We start from the raw sequence: 17,716 nt of genomic DNA on the forward strand, positions 1-17,716 counted from the left end.
GTCCCATCCCTACTTTACGGGTCTAGTTGGCCCGGCAGGGGTGGATGTAACCCTCGAGAGTTAAATGAACTATGAAGACTTTGCTGTGCATGCTTGTGTGTAGGTATGTGTGTGTGTGCTTGGTGTTGCTGTGGTCTTGTGTGTAGGTATGTGTGTGTGCTTGGTGTTGCTGTGGTCTTGTGTGTAGGTATGTGTGTGTGCTTGGTGTTGCTGTGGTGTCGCCGGGCTGTCGCGGGCCTTTTGTCCCGGCCTGAGTTATGTGGAGCTGCATCGCTGTCCCGCGCTTTGTCTCTCCCTGCTCTCCGTGCTCTCCCGCGGACCGGCGCCCCTCGTCCTATTTGTCGTGTTCGCTTAATTGCGGACCACAATGCCGTGACCCTGTGACCTTTTCCAACAACAGGGAAATTAATAGCGCTCCTCCCATCACACTCCCGGGACAGCCATCTAGCCAATGAGGGATCAGCATGGGGGCTCGACTCAGGAACGGTCCCCCAAAAACACACACGCACGCCCCTCGGCCAATGATATCAATGACAGCCAGTCAGGGATACGCGGTCCTTACAACTGCGCGCACACACACTTGGACACGGAGACGCACTGCAAAAGAAAGAAAAACAAATCGCGCGCGCGCGCACTCACACTCTCACACACACACACACACATGCACTTCTTTCACAGCGAGAGCTGGGGCGTGGACCAACTTTTTAGCCCTAACAAAAGCAGCGGTGTAAGTTGGTCGCTAGTAGCAACAGAGGTCGTGGCGATGGCAACAACGGGGGGCTTCAAAAGGATGTTTGGTTTGAAGGATGCCAGACGAGAGAGAGAGTGAGAGAGAGAGAGAGAGAGAGAGAGAGAAAGACAATGAGAAAGAAGCACGTGCTGTACTACTGTCCATCCTCAACCACTTGTCCGGAATCGGGTCGCGGGGGACACTACTGTGTGTTTATGAATTGGGGGCCAGGAGGGTGAAGAATCTCGACTCTTAGTCTTCGCCCTTCTGGCCCCCGAACCGTGGAATAAACTCCCAGTTGCACTTAGAACTGCAGGACTCACTCCCTAGCTTCTGCCGTGGTCTGAAGACTCACATGTTCAGACTCCTCCTAGGCCCATAGCACTTACCGTAGCACTTGCCTACCCTCAAATGACCATACATGTAATTTAGATAGCATTTTATTTTTTTATGTTATAATTTGTTCTGAAGTTTTTACTGAATACTGTAGGTGCTTGGTCTACCTGTTTCTCTTAGATTTGCCTACTATTTCTTTCCATTTGATGTATTGATGTTGATGCACTGATGTGTTACAGTGCTTATTGTAAGTTGCTCTGGATTAAGACAATTGTACGAAATGTGCCTCTTTTTTGATCGACAGGTGATCTACCGAGCGCTGCCCCAATGGGAGTCCCTGGACCCGTTCGGCACCGTGGCCCAGGAGCAGCTGAGGGTGACCAACATCCGCGTCCGCCTGCTCCAGCACCAACCCTGTCCCTGCCAGGCCAAGGACCTCGCCGCCGCGGGCGCTGCCCCCTTGCCCACCCGGCACTTTGCCATCTACGACCTGATCGTGAAGGGCAGCTGCTCCTGCAACGGGCACGCCGAGCACTGCGTGCCCGCGCCGGGGTACCAGCCTGTCAGGGACAGGACCAACCACCTGGTGAGGGACGGGCACGGGGGTGCGTCTGAGAGAGAGAGAGAGAGAGAGAGAGAGAGAGAGAGAGAGAGAGATTGATTGATTGATTGATTGAAGTATTTATTAGAAGTTTGCATAGGGAAATGTACAGTTTCATGATAAATCACTGGTACAAGGTCAACTTAAAGGAAACCCAGGTAAGCTGTGTCTCATTTCCATTGAGATCCACATAACATTGAATGACAGAAGATAGAACACAGTACTATGCAGTAGATATCATCAGGAAAAAAAAGCAAAATAAAAGGTATTTACAATGAAGGTTAGGCTAGGTTTATTGTTCCCAGTTTCGAGTGGCAGCCGCCTGTAAGTGTTTTTTCAGAGCGGTTTTAAAGGAAGTTAGGGATTTACACTCCCTAAAGAGAGAGAGAGAGAGAGAGAGAGAGCATATCGTCACTGTCGGGCAGAAACCTTGTATCTCTAAGTTTCAAAATAGTATGTTCTTCAGCACTACTTCATCATACAAGAGTGTTGCATAAAAGTCGTGAAAATAGCAGATCTACAAGCACACAACTTGTAGATCTGCTTGTAGATCGGCTAATTTCACTACGTTAACTCGTTTTTAAAATAATAATAAAAAAGGGAACGTTTTTTTTTTTGGACATAACAAGGTTTCCACCCGACAACGGCGACATACCAGTCTCTGTGTGTGTGGTTATTATGCAAGAGAGAGTGTATACATCTCTCTCCCACTCCGTGTGCACGTTCGGAGCCCAGACGGCTTAATGACTGCGGGGGTATCACCTTTCTCTCTCCCACTTCCTGCGGTCGCCTGGCCCTGTCAGGGCAGATAAAGAGATGCTTTTTCCTCTGATAGGGAGGAATGCCAGGAGATGTGGTTATTGATTCAGCCGAGGGCTAATGACGGTGTTGATGTGTGTGTGTGCGTGTGTGCGTGTGTGTGTGTGTGTGTGTGTGTGTGTGGGTGTAAGCGGGCGAGTAAGCGTGGGTTCAGTCGACGCGTAAACAGGCGAGCTTGATTCACTGTTAACGCAGTTTAAGATACACAAAGAAAGAGCGCTTCTGAGCGTACCAGTGGAGCTCCATATCTCCGGCATCTCCACAAACAGTTTCGCTCGACGCCTTTGAAGCCGAACGCCTATTCTCCTGCAATCAGCGGGCCCCGAGAGCAGGGGAAAAGTGAGAGTCAACATTGGGCTTCCTTTGAAAGACGGACACAAAAAAGACATTTAGACGGATAAACAGCATGCCCGCCTCAAACTATGTTATCAACTGCAAAGGGAAAACGCTTCTGTCGCACCCACCATAATGAGGGCGTGGCGATAGCTCTGGATGCCTGTGCCTGTTCTTTCCAGCAGCTGCTGCGACGTGATGGGACCAATAAACGCCTAAACGGACACTTGAGTCCTGACAGCCAATCAGCGTTGATGTTGTCCGGAGACACGGAAATGTTTTTGGTGTTTGGTGTTGGGACTTCCTTTTTTCCGGGTGTTTCACCTTGATTCCAACGGGACATGATTTTTTACCTGCGCGACCAAAGTGAAGCGATAGAAGCGACTAGAATAGAAGAAATAGCTTCAGGTTTGGACGCAGCTTTAGACTAATTCAAACATCACGGTTTGCGCAACGAAGTCCAAATTAGCCATCACCGTCCACACAGTGTTAAGTGCCTTGTGTCATACCCGGGGAATGCTTGGTAAACATGCGGTGAGTCAAGGTAAAGAGAGGTTATATAAGAACCCCCCCCCCCCCCCCCCACCCGTTCCTATCAGCGGTTTGTTTTCGGTCTCTGTTTCCACCCAGGGCAGCCATATCTGTGAAACCCAAACAACCAGACCACGACAAGGGAGATTAGGGGAGAAGATTACTGGCCTGTAAACACACTCTCAGACAGAGGGGAGTGTGTGTGTGTGTGCGTGTGTGAGTGTGTGTGCTTGCGTGTGTTTAAGTACGTTCAGTCTTCTTGAATCCTGAAAAGTAAAGTTTTTTGTGTGTTTGTGTGTGTGCATACAGTACACAGGAATATCCACGGTGTCAAACTCTGAGATTGTGAAATGTGTGAATTTCTATGGTTCTTGCGAATTACTGTACCTATGCAGGGCATACAGTAGGATTTTCTGTGTGTGTGTGTGTGTGTGTGTGTGTGTGTGTGTGTGTGTGTGTGTGTGTGTGTGTGTGTGTGTGTGTGTGTGTGTGTGTGTGTGTGTGTGTGTGTGTGTGTGTGTGTGTGTGTGTGTGTGTGTGTGTGTGTGTGTGTGTGTGTGTGTGGTCGTCGTCGTCGTCGGGTGAAAACCTTGCATGTGCAAAACCGTTCTTTTTGCATTTATCATTTTAAAAATGATTTAAACTAGTGAAAACAGCCGATCTACAAGCACACAAGGCGTTGTGTGCTTGTAGATCAGCTGTTTTCACTACTTTTGTGCGACGGCCTTGTATGTTGAAGCAGGGCTTTGCTTTGCGAAAGAACGGACACATTTGAAACTTGGAGATACAAGGTTTCCAGTTTCCACACGACGACAACGACGATGTGTATATGTATGTGTATGTGTACAGCGAGCGGAAGCCCTGGCCTCAGCTCCGGTCCAGTAATCAGTGGTGAAAGTAGCCTTGATACAGTGAGCCATTAGTGCCCAGACAGCGTGAGCAGGGAAGAAGGGGGCGACCATGCATGCGCGCTCCGGGACCCTCGTCGTCGTCGCTATACTTGTTGACTTTGCGGTCCAAGGCTCCCACTTAGGGTTATTGTGGTACAGGCCCTGTGAGGCAGTGGTGATTACACTGTCTGTTAGCTGGCCTCTAAAACAGTGGTTCTCAACCTGTGGGTCGGGACCCCCAGGGGGGTCCCCAGATGATTAGCTTAATGTGAAACATTGTTTTCTCTCTCAACAGTAAACAAACCAACATACCGTGTAAGTGTACAGAGGGTATATGCACATTTCTAAAGTGACAATTTAGGGACTTTTAACCCATTTAGGCCTAAGTCCGATTTGAAAAAAGTCTTAATAAAGACCTAAGTCTGATTTGAAAATGACCAACTGTTTTACTAGAAAATCTATTACTCAGCCTCTGTAGCAGCTAGAAACAAAATTCCCAAAATATTTGATAGCTTACAGTACACCTTTGGCTTTTCATAGAAAAAACAGAAAAAATATATACATTTTTCAAAAATTACTGTACTACATAATGTACATGTACTGTAATACACAAAAAAGTGTTCCCGGCCTGAGGGAGAAATACACTTTAATGTGTACCCGTCCAGAATGGGACCCTTTTAACACATGGGCTGCTAAGGTTTATAACATTTATAGCTGTTGCTGCTGCCACCATTGACTTACGCTTTGTTTTGACGTGTCTCGCAAGCTTCGTGCGTGTGCACGTGCGTGTCCAGAGAAGATTGAGGAGGATAATCCATTTGTTTACAAACGCTCGCGAAACTAAAATCCAAAAATCGCGGTAAAATCGCGGTAAAGTGTCGCCGTGAAAACAATCAGCTCTCTGCTTCCATGGGGCTGTTTTCATCTCATTCTTAGATAAAGCCGTTCTTATGTTTCAAAGTAGAATCTAAAGCAATGTTAAGTCCTTCCGTGATGTCTTCCCCAGAGGGGCTGCCTGCACTGACTGGGTGACGTAATGGACTCAGGTCATTCAAAGGGCAGCTGCAGGCTCAAAAAGTTAACTGTTTGTTGCCTCGTCTGTGAACGAGATAACTTCCTGTGGCAGGGGGACACCTAGTGGCCTTAACTCGTCCCTGAACGAGTTTGGCTCCCCAAGTGTTAATAACTCTAAAATGACAAATGAAACATTGGACCAAATTGTCAAATATTAGAGTCAGAAATTGTGAGAATAGCCGATCTACATGCTCACAACGCTTACAAAATGTAATGCCTCAACTCTTAGTGCTCGTCAGGGTGTGTGGGGTGGGGGTCCCCTGTTAAAATATGATTATTACGGGGGTCGCGACCTGAAAAGGTTGAGAACCACTGCTCTAAAAGACTGGCCACTGTTCCTCAAGCCCAATCAACAACAACCTACACACACATACACACACACACGCACGCACACACACAATGACCTCCGGGTGCAGATACTGCAGCATTAGCAGCAATTAGTCAAGCCACAACGGAGTGCTGGGGTGGGGGCATGTAAGACTCGCAGGGGGGGCGGGCAGAGGAAGGAGCCGATCAGGGCCGTAGTAGCCGAAGGATCAGCCATCCACACTGTAACGAAAAGTGACAAGAGGCTTCTGGCGCTCACAGACGGGGCTGCATGCTTTTTCTCGGAGTGATGCGTTGAACTCTTCAGACTGCTAATGAACGACCTCTCGCTCTGTCTCTGTCTCTGTCACACACACAATCTCTGAGTGGATCTCGCGCGCTCTCTCTCTCCCTCCCTCCAATTCTCTTTCTCTGTCTGTCTGTTTGTTTCATTCACTCTCTACATTGTCTCTCTGTCAATTTTCAATTTCAAAGGAGCTTTATTGGCATGAGAAAACATACACTTACTGTACATTGCCAAAACAAGTGTAACAAATAAAGTAAAAACAGTTGAAAATGGGGAACATATATACAGTTGGAGGGGGTACAGCATTGTGTGAACAGAGCTATGTCGCATTGTGACATTTTATATATGTACAGGGTATAAAGCTTTTCAACCAAATAGCAGCATTATTTTTTCTCAAAATGCATTTAAAGGTTGTCTCTCTGTCACACACAATCTCAGATCACTCTCTCTCTCACACACACACACACACACACTCTCCCTCCAATTCTCTTTCTCTGTCTGTCTGTTTCATTCACTCTCTACTTTGTCTCTCACTCTCTCTCTCTCACACACACACACACACACACACACACACACACACACACACACACACACACACACACACACACACACACACACACACACACACACACACACACACACACATATATACTGCTGATTAAGGCCTTTGCTTTCATGTCGCTTCTCTTGAGTTGTTGGGGAAGGAGGCCAGACAAACGCTCAGCCTTTTTACAAGGTGGGAGGGGGCATGGAGGGGGCATGAGGGGGGCTGGGGGGGAAAATGCCGGGGAGGAGATTCCTCGTCTCCTCATGCTCCAGTTTATGCACGCTTTAACTCTTCTCTGTGTGTGTGTGTGTGTGTGTGTGTGTGTGTGTGTGTGTGTGTGTGTGTGTGTGTGTGTGCGTGTGCGTGTGCGTGTGTGTGTGTGTGTGTGCCTCTCTCTCTCTCTCTCCCCCCCCCGCCCCCCCCCCCCCCCCCCCCCCCACCTTCCTCCACCTCTTCTTTTTCTAACATCACACGGGACACAGAGTTGATTTTCTGGCCTGTCAAAACACTACATATGTGTGCGTGCGTGCATGCGTGCTTCTGCATAGTTCACACACGCTTCTTATTCCCGCGTTGCGTGTGTGCCGTCTCTCTGTGTGGACAGACGTGCACTAATTGTCCCGTATCACGACATGGTAAACATGTGAAATTGGTCGAAATACCAGCTGTCTGGACTGGACGGGGGCCAGACAACTTTTTAAGGCCCCCTTCTTTCCCCCCCACCGACAAAGTTCCCTTCCTTTTCCATCTCCCATTTCTATTCTGCCGGCGTTCTTTTCAAGTTCCCAGTCGTTTTCGTTAAGCACTTAAAGGAGCTGTGTGTGTGTGTGTGTGTGTGTGTGTGTGTGTGTGTGTGTGTGTGTGTGTGTGTGTGTGTGTGTGTGTGTGTGTGTGTGTGTGTGTGTGTGTGTGTGTGTGTGTGTGTGTGTGTGTGTGTGTGGCAGTGGCTCGGGGGGTAGAGAAACCGTCATTAGAACACGGAGGGATCCCGGGCGGTTCCCAGTTCGATCCCGGGCTCTCCCAGAGTCCTTGAGTAAAGGTTCATTCCCACCGGACACGATAAAGATAACGATAACGATATGACGGTGTTGCACATCAATTATGGCGGCTTTATCGTTGTGGGGTGGACGCTGCTATCCACTTCAATTGAAAACGATATTTTGTATCGTTTTCAGTGGGAAAGGGCCTTAAGACTCTGAAGTCTGAACCCCTAGTTGATCCCGGTGAGCAGGTTTTTGCCTTGCATGGTTTCCCCAGCCATCGGTGTGTGAATGGGTGAATGTAAAGCACAATCTCTGTAAAGCGCCTTGGATAAAGGTGCTATATAAATTTACCATTTACAGTATGTGTATGGTAAATGGTAAATGGTGCATTTATATAGCGCTTTTAATCCAAAGCGCTTTACATAGATTGTGCATTACATTCACCCATTCACACACACATTCATACACCGGTGGCGGAGGAAGCCATGCAAGGCACCAACCTACTCACCGGAGGCAATTAGGGGTTCAGAGTCTTGCCCAAGGACCCTTCGACATTAACTCAGGGGGAGCCCGGATTCGAACTGGGAACCCTTTGGGATTTATACCCTTCGTGCTCTAATACCAGTTTCTCTACCCCTGAGCTATGCTGCCCCCCATGTATGCATGTGTCTATGTGTATGCGTAAGTGTGGAAGGAGGGTACCCATTGAGCGCTGTTCCTGTACCACTACCATATGGCTGTGTTTAACCATGCAGTCTATGCACAGACACGGGGCGAGGGGCAGTCTTATTCCATACATATCACACACCGTGGGAAAATATTACAATAATTATTGTATGTTGTTTGTTTGCTAAGGCATTTTCTGTTGTTTGTTTGTGTGTGCATGTGTGTGTGTGTGTACGCAGTGGTAGTGATCGTGTTGTGACCGTGGCTATAATTATTGTGTGTGTGTGTGTGTGTGTGTGTGTGTGTGTGTGTGTGTGTGTGTGTGTGTGTGTGTGTGTGTGTGTGTGTGTGTGTGTGTGTGTGTGTGTGTGTGTGTGTGTGTGTGTGTGTGTGTGTGTGTGTGTGTGTGTGTGTGTGTGTGTAGCAAAGGACATATCAAAATATCATGCACCCTCAGTGAGAATGTACAAACATTCCCGTGTCATTCCATCCATGTTTCATCTCTTCGATAACTTGGACATTTTTGCATCTTTGACAGCTAATACACCAGATGTTGTTGTGGTTGATGAAGAGTCCAGGGAAGTGTTTGTATTGGAGATGGCCTGCACCTTTGACCCTAGCCTAGAGGATGCGTTCATGACCAAGGTCATTAAATACCAATCTCTCCTAAATACGATCTCAGAGCTGGGGTACAGGTGCAGACTATTTGTTTTCATATTTGGCAGCCTAGGACATACCCACAGGCTGGTTGTTAGAGGGTTTCAACAACTTGGAGTGCCTTAAAAAGAGGCAAAAAGGCTGGCAAAGTATTGTTCCGTCTCCGCTATAATCGGCAGCCGCCACATATGGCAGAGACGCTGTTACTTATACCCGTAGAGTACCAAGTGCCTTGCTATTGTATCATGAAGACATAATGCCATGATTTTGTAAATGTTACTCTACTGCACCTATACTATTTGTGTCCTTGTATGCATCTCCTTTGTGTGGACATAAATAAATGGTTAAAATGTGTGTGTGTGTGTGTGTGTGTGTGTGTGTGTGTGTGTGTGTGTGTGTGTGTGTGTGTGTGTGTGTGTGTGAGTGTGAGTGTGTGACCGTCGGTGCCTGTGTGTTCCCTGGCCCGTTACCAGTGGTGGAAAGTAAATATCTAAGTGCACTTACTCAAGTAAGTGCACTTAGATACTTACTTGAGTATTTTCATTCAATTACATAATCTTCTTCTCCACCTCAGCCCCAATAGACAAATATTGTGCCTTTCAATCCACTACAAATTACCAGAGAAAGTCAAAAGTTGAAAAAATATAATACTGTGAAAATAGCCGATCTACATGCTCACAACGCCTCGCGATTGTGAGCATGTAGATCGGCTATTTTCACAATTTCTGCCTCTGTATATTTGACAATTTGGACAATGGTATTAAAAAGTCCTTAAATTGGCACTTTAGAAATGTGAAGATACCCTCTATACACTTAAACTTTATGTTGGTTTGTTTACAGTTGAGTGAGAAAACAATGTTTCACATTAATCATCTGGGGACCCCCCAAAAATAACTGGGGGGTCGTGTGTGATGTGATGACGTCCTCAAACGATAAAGTGGACTTCAACTCAACTTTTTACTGAGTCGAGTCGACTTGCAAAAATCACAAGTCGTTAATGCCCTACTACAAATATGTATTTGCTATTTTATACTTCTACCATTTCCATGGTAACAAATCAGAGCATTGCTTCCTCCACCACAGTGTAACCCAAACAGATAAAGAGCTACCTCAGATGCCTTGTAACCCCCCCTCCCTCCCCCCCCTCCCCCCAAAGCACATCATTATCCAGCATGCATGGCATTCCAACTCGCAGGAATGACAAGGAGATTGTTATTGTGCCCTCAGCACCGCATACTTCCACTTTTTTTTCACATGCACGCACACAAACACACTGTGCAGGGAGGGCAGGCGCAAGCATTCACACGCCACCCTTTTCATTATTTGAGGCCAGTTCTCGTTTCCAGTGATGAAGCCAAACAATCAATCTCCCATTCAGTAATTCCGGGCCAGGAGTTGAGAAAGAGAGAGACAGTGAAAGAGAGAGAGAGAGAGAGATAGAGAGAGAGAGACAGTGAAAGAGAGAGTGAAAGAGAGAGAGAGACAGACAGACAGACAGACAGACAGACAGACAGAGGGAGAAGATAGTCTCTGAGAAAGCAGGGAGAGAAAGAAAGGGTTGGATATATTTAGAAAAATGCACAGAGAGTTAGCGTGAGAGATTGATTTTATAGATTGTATTAGAGAGAGGGAGAGAAAGAGATGGCGGGGAGAGAAGGCAGGGGAGGAGGCCCATCATTACAAAAACGAAGGACATATCAGATCCTGTTTATCTGCTGTTTTAAAAAAGGGAAAGTAGCGGTTCTCCCATGTGGGAAAATGATCTCTCTCTCACACTGACCCTGTTGTTTCACCCTTCGTCTCCCCGTCTCACTTTCTTTCTCTCTCTCTCTCAGTCTGTCTTCATGATGACTCTCGCTCTCTCTCTCTCTCTCTCATGATGTGATGGCTCTTAGATTAAGGCTGTGTATGTTTGCTTAATGGGTTTCTTTCCTTTTTCCGTCTCCGTCAGGTCCATGGGAAGTGTGTGTGTAGACACAACACGGCAGGTGCTCACTGCGAGAGCTGCGCTCCGCTCTACAACGACCGACCTTGGCAGGCAGCGGATGGGCTAACGGGGGCTCCACATGAGTGCCGGAGTGAGTCACTCACTGCTCTCTCTGTCTCTCTGTCTCTCTCACACAACATACACACACAACTACAACACTATCATCCTCTGTGAGTCATCATCAATAATTCCCCAACTGCTCACTGCTCACAGCCGCAACATGTACTATACCGTGGGATGTAGACCAGTGGGATCTGGGGACCCCCAGGGGCCCTTGAAGGGGTTCCATTTCGTCCAACAGCCACATGAACAGTGTATTAATTCCACGATGGTTCAATTCACTTGGAACAACAACAACGAAAATGAGAAATGGGGTGCTTGCTTGTACCCCGTTTTTCATTTTTCGTTTCAAAGTTTCAAAACAAGACAAAATAACACAGTTTCAAACACTGGATAAAAAAACTGGAAAACTTAGGATAAATATGCTGTCCTTGAAGTGTCTTAGGGTTAGGGTGAAAATAGCCCAAAATAACAGGAGAATTCATAACAATAAATCATTTGTAATAATAATAATAATAAAAGCTCACAACACACCTTGTAGATCGGCAACTTTTGGTGCTCGACCGCGGCGTGCAACTAAGTATTGATGACGTACGGTACGTCCCCCTTGCAGAGTGCAAGTGTAACGGCCACGCCCAGAGGTGCCACTTTGACTGGGCGGTGTGGCGCGAGACTGGCCAGAGGAGCGGAGGCGTGTGTGAATGTCTGCACAACACAGAGGGACGTCACTGTCACAGCTGCAGGGCCGGCTTCTACAGAGACCCCCAAAAACCACACAGTGCCCCGGACTCCTGCATACGTGAGCGCACACACACACACACACACACATGCACGCACACACACACATACACGCACGCACACACGCACACAAGCACACACACACACACACACACACACACACACACACACACACACACACACACACACACACACACACACACATACACAGTATTACACGCACAACTCTATTTTTTTTAGATGTTATCAAATACCTTGCACATCACATAAATCACATACGCCTGTACGGACAGTATGTGTCCAAAGATAGACAAATGAATTGAATACTGTATATACTGTTACGCGTGCGCATTTCGTTGAAGATGAATCAGAGACAACAGCTGCCATTTCAGTGTGAGGTCGCGTAGTGTGGTTGTTGTACCAGGGAGAAGGAATAATGCAGGCAGGGTCCCAATAACATAACGATAACATAAATTCTTTGTGAGAAAGTAGAAGATCAAAGATCACCACAAAAGCTTATTCAAATTTCCCAAAGTCCTATCAACAGACGCATATAACATATTATATGCCGGCCCGACATATAATTATGTCACCACCAATCACCATAGACCATGTGACCAGCCTGTATTTTGCTGGCCTTTGCTGGACAGATTAATCAGTCGAGCTGAATGATTTGCGCAGCTGACATTTCCTTATTCTGAAGAACACGTCGCAGCCAGCCACGGACACAACCTGCTTGATTGTAGCCTAGATAATGAATCCCCTGATTAATGAAGATTTATTTTCTATATTCTACTCATTTACATTCAAATCGTTTTCAGTCCCAAATATAATCCTTTAACTGTTATTATTGACTCCTTTTTCCGCACCTGCTTGTCATTCGTGCATTGTAAATCGTTATGTCCCGTTATTTTTATCAGATGTCCGACACATTGTTATCATTACGGTCACGGTGACCGGTGGTTAAAAAATCCTAGCGCAGCCTCTGATACAGATAGATACAGTAGACATAAGATCAAATCCTCATTAGTCATAAGTGAACCGAATGCGTCAGTATTGTGCCCGTGACGTGGAACACATCCGTACTGGCATGGTGCACTCATTCCTGCATGGAATGCTGATGACTGGGACCACAAGCCAGGACGTGCCGGATCATACTGACTCCTGGTGATGGGCAGGGGTGTCGCACCAAATCCTGGGCCCTGGGTACAAGGATTCACTCACATTTAGTGCTTTAACTATAAAAAAATCACACCCGTGTGAAGTGGAGCTGTGTGTGTGTGTGTGTGTGTGTGTGTGTGTGTGTGTGTGTGTGTGTGTGTGTGTGTGTGTGTGTGTGTGTGTGTGTGTGTGTGTGTGTGTGTGTGTGTGTGTGTGTGTGTGTGTGTGTGTGTGTGTGTGTGTGTGTGTGTGTGTGTGTGTAGATCATGTGTACCGATTTTTGTGACATTTGAAGAAAACATGTAGGAAAAGGAGCAAAAAGTGTGTTTTGGAGATAATTCAAGATGGCGGAAAATCTATCATGGCGCAAATGGGCGTGGCCTATATGGGGAGATGCGTCATGACCCAAGGAATCCAGGGAAAAAATATTTTTAATTTTCCGACCTACGGTTCAAGAGTTACAGGCCAAAACGTAAAGTGGGGTGTTATGGCGCCACCATGCGGCCAAATGACACAATTATTTTTTTTTTAATCCTTGAAATCATTATGAACCTCCTCTCCAAGTCTTGAAACTCTAGCCCCTATGGTTTGCGAGAGACAAATAATTGAATGTGAGTTTTTGCAATTCCCATTATAAGTCAATGGGGAAAATTAATTCACTAATAAATTAATATCAATTAAACTATAGAACCTTTCTCTTAGAAAAGTAATAGCCCACGATTCCCGAGTAAGCCGGTCGATTTGACATATGGCGCAAGTGTGTGGTGGCAAAACTGTGGGACTAGTGGCGTGCCAAAGTTTAGGAAGTTCAGGCTACATACACACAGACAGACACACACACACACAGACAGACCCACACAGCCACGTATAGGGAGCCTGTGCTTCACACAGCTCCAAAAATAGCAGATATACAAGCTCACAGCGCGGCACGCGCGGCACCGAGTGCCGCGCTGCGAGCTTGTAGATCTGCTATTTTTGAAAAATCGCGAAAATGTGTGCAAGTCTTTGAATATTTCAAATCCTTCTAAGGTTTTTTGAAAAACCTATGTTTCTACGTCAGTGGTGCTCAAACCTTTTCATGTCAAGGACCCCCAAAATTATATGTATTTGGCCACGGACCCCCATCTCAAAATATTTAGTTCCAGGGACCCACCCCCCAGGAAGCAAAATTTGAGTTACAAATGTTTGCTTCAAAAATACACATATTCAAAGATTTGCACACACTTTCACGACTTTTCAAAAATAGCAGATCTACAAGCTCGCAGCGTGGGCACTCGAGACCGGCTCTCCAGACCGCCTACGCTCCATCCAAAGCTTACACCCTAGTTAATCATCAGACAGTGGCATACCTACTGTATGACTTGACTCAAAAGTCACCCCACAACACTCCCACACACACGCACACACACACGCGCACACGCACACGCACACACACACACACACACACACACACACACACACACACACACACACACACACACACACACACACACACACACACACTCACAGTCTGCCCACTTGTCTGTCTTCACTTTTGTTTTTGCTACAACCTGCCTCCCTGTGACTCAGGGCTATAGAGCAGCCATGCACAGGGTAATCACTGCTGGTTGTAAATGTGTGAGGGTCCATGTTGGAGGGTGGGTGGGTGGGTGGGTGGGTAGGAGTGTGCACTATAGCGTGTCGCAGTCCGTTGACGAGACAAGTCTTAAGTAAACACTAGATAGGCATCCATAAACACAGAACAGTGGCTACATTCTCCTGCAGATTATCTGTCAGATTTGACCCAGTGAGCTCAGCCTCACAGGTATGCTGGCAGCCCAGCACATGCTGGACTCGTATACGAGGGTCAGTGCATGTGTTTTGCCGGTGGGCGTATGTGTGTGTGTGTGTGTGTGTGTGTGTGTGTGTGTGTGTGTGTGTGTGTGTGTGCAGGTGCTTGCACATATCGTGCATACACAAAATTGGACTGTCACATACATCTTTCCTGTCCACCAGGTCAAAACAACTGTCACATTTTTCCCCCCAGACTTAGAGACTTCCAAATATTTGGTTTTTTGAAGCGTATGGCGGCTATAGCTGCTGTCAATAGAACGTTATCGCTTGTGAGCTACCTGTCGCCTGTTTGGCTTGCAAACTGGGGAAAATCGTCCCCGTGGGCGCTCCCGGCCCGCTCATGTGTGTATGGGGGTAATGCGGAGGCCTTTGGCTTGCGCCGCTTAGGATAATGACGTTTGCTGACAGCTGATTGATGGGGGGGGGGGGGACATGCTTTGAGAACAGAAAGCCCACAGATGGAGGGAGACATTGTGAAATCCCACTGTAGTCGGTTGCCGACAATGGAGGAATTTCCCTCCGTTGTGAGGAACATTTTCTTCATACCAGGCGCGGAGGGGCCCTATAATGAAAACACACTGTCAAGTACGTACCATGCAAGCTCACACACACACACACACACACACACACACACACACACACACACACACACACACACACACACACACAAAACTTTAGGAACTGCTCTGTGCGTGTGTGTACAATGGTGTCAGTTCAGAAAAAGCTAAGGTATGGCAACATGACTGGTGTCTTCGCGCGAGTGCAAGACACCAGTCATGTTGTCATACCTTAGCAACAGGCATGATACATTTATTTTAAGAAGAAGTACATACAATATATAATTATATCCACCTCTTTCCGTGGGAATTTACTGGAGAATTATTTGCACCACACTTCCGGTTAACAGCAGACATACAAACTCACGTCGCGTCGCAGATGCAACCGCTGTGAGCTTGTAGATCACACTCGGCTGCGGCGCCGGAAACTCCGTGCAACTTCTGCGCAATGCACGATGGGATGTTGGAAAGTTGTGGATATACCTAAAATATAATCATAATACCTTGTTAAAGTGACCATTTTGTTAAATCTTGCATTTGTAGTTATTTTACGGTAATTTACCAACACAATAACCAGAACAGATAGACAAAGAGACATTCATTCTTTATATTTAAAAATAACTTTTATTTTTCCCCCCTAGACCCAGGGTATGGCAGGCTGGAAGCTGCATGTAGGGCTGTCACAATTATTACATAATCGTCTAATCGTGATTATTTGACCTTATCGCAATTATTTTGTCATAATCGTCATAATCGTGAATGTTGAAAAATGTCCGAAATAGTGGAAATAGCAGATCTGCAAGCTCACAACGCGTCGCATCGCAACGCGCTGTGAGCTTGTAGATCGGCTATTTCCACTATCAAAGTAATTTTTTAGTAGTAAGTTGTCAAATATGTCAGTAATTTCTTTGTATATTTAGGTTATGTGTCATATCTACCATGTACAACTTCAAAGCCTAAAAGCCAAACAGAAATGTAATTATCAACGACAAAAACACAATTAAATCGTTAATCGCCAATTATTTGAGTGACAATTAATCGTCATGTAAAATGTCATATCGTGACAGCCCTAGCTGCATGCATACCCCTGCCATACCCAATTGACGCCCCTGCTGTCAAGTACCATGCAAGCTCACACACACACACACACACACACACACACACACACACACACACACACACACACACACACACACACACACACACACACACACAACTTTAGGAACTGCTCTGTGCGTGCGTGCGTGCGTGCTTGTGTGTGACAGATTTGTTTTGTCTTCTCACTGGGTATTTTCTGTGGCTGCTCAGACAGGTACTCGATCACGTTCTCTGCACAGACTCATAAAGTTTTCATTGTAGGGCTCGCGGAGCCAACAACTTTATTTATGAACCCGAGCGTGCACACACATACACCACACACTCGCGCTGTGCGCGCGCAAACACACACACGCACACCTCCTTGTGTGCGCTGACCCGTCAAAGCCATGGATGTACATAAACACACACTCCTACACAAACAGGTCGTCACACGTGGCTCGGCTTTTCATGTGGCTAAAATGATGGCATTGTGGTTGTTGTTAATGATTAATGTGCGGAGGCTGCTGACGGCACAATAAAAGCAGGATAGGCCGTGAGAATTGAGTTTACTGAGAAACATGTGTGTTAGGGCATTCACCAAATATTTGAATATTCGAATATCAAAGTCACTATTTGACGTTGTTCACCGAAGTCGAATATTTTTTATCTTTTTTTTAATATGTAGTTTATAAAGCTTGGCTAGATAGGAAGTCATAAGAATGAGTTGTCAATGCCCCTGGTGGATGAATTTGTTAATGCTCTAGGGTTCTCAAACCCTTTTAGGCTGTGACCCCCAAAATAAACATATTTGAACTGGGGACCCCCACCCTGACAAGCACTTGGAATTGTAGGTATTACATTGATGCAATCTGAGTTCCCAGAGGTAATTTCTTCCGCCACTAGGGGGCGAAAACTGAAAATTACATTTGATGTGACTCGGTTCCGCAGATAAATATTGTGAAAATAGCAGATCTACATGCTCACAGCGCCTCGCGTTAGGCGTTGTGAGCATGTAGATCGTCTATTTTCACAATGTTCGACTCTTGCTTACTTAATATTTGACAGTTTGGCCAGTCCTGTCGAATATTCAACTATTCGAATACTTTGAGGTCGAACAATTCGAATACTAAAAATCACTATTGGTGAATACCCTTGTGTGTGTATGTGCTCCGGTGCACGCGCCGGTGTGCGCGTGCCTTGCACGCGTGTATCTGTGAATCTCTCCGCACAATCTGTGAATGTGGCATTATTATTTTTTTTATGGGTCTGCTGATATTGCAGAGTTTAGACTAAAGGTAGGCTTTATCTTATCGCGCGCGTTGCCCCTGACGATCGCTCCGATAAAGACGGCAATCCGTCTGGGAGCGCAGACAGTGGGGGGGTTTGTTGTTACATCATCTTTATGCGTCCAGACACATGTGATAGATTGGGGGGGGGGGGGGGGAACGGGCCTCTGGATCCAGTTAGAATCATTTACTGCCAGCAGGGTGGAAAAGGGGGAAGGCTTCAAGCATCATTAAACA

At 46.4% G+C, this 17,716-nt stretch overlaps 1 protein-coding gene across 1 annotated transcript in view; it reads left to right on the forward strand.

Moving 5' to 3' along the window:
• Positions 1-17,716, forward strand: part of ntn4 (netrin 4) — a 46,639-nt gene that overhangs the window by 10,353 nt on the left and 18,570 nt on the right. The window contains exons 3-4 of the mRNA XM_080754112.1: positions 1,371-1,652; positions 10,732-10,858. Of these exons, the coding sequence (XP_080610238.1) occupies positions 1,371-1,652; positions 10,732-10,858 (409 nt within the window). The remainder of the gene's footprint in view (positions 1-1,370; positions 1,653-10,731; positions 10,859-17,716) is intronic.

This window comes from Nannobrachium achirus, assembly GCF_963921795.1.
Source record: "Nannobrachium achirus genome assembly, chromosome: 23".
Lineage (NCBI taxonomy): Eukaryota > Metazoa > Chordata > Actinopteri > Myctophiformes > Myctophidae > Nannobrachium > Nannobrachium achirus.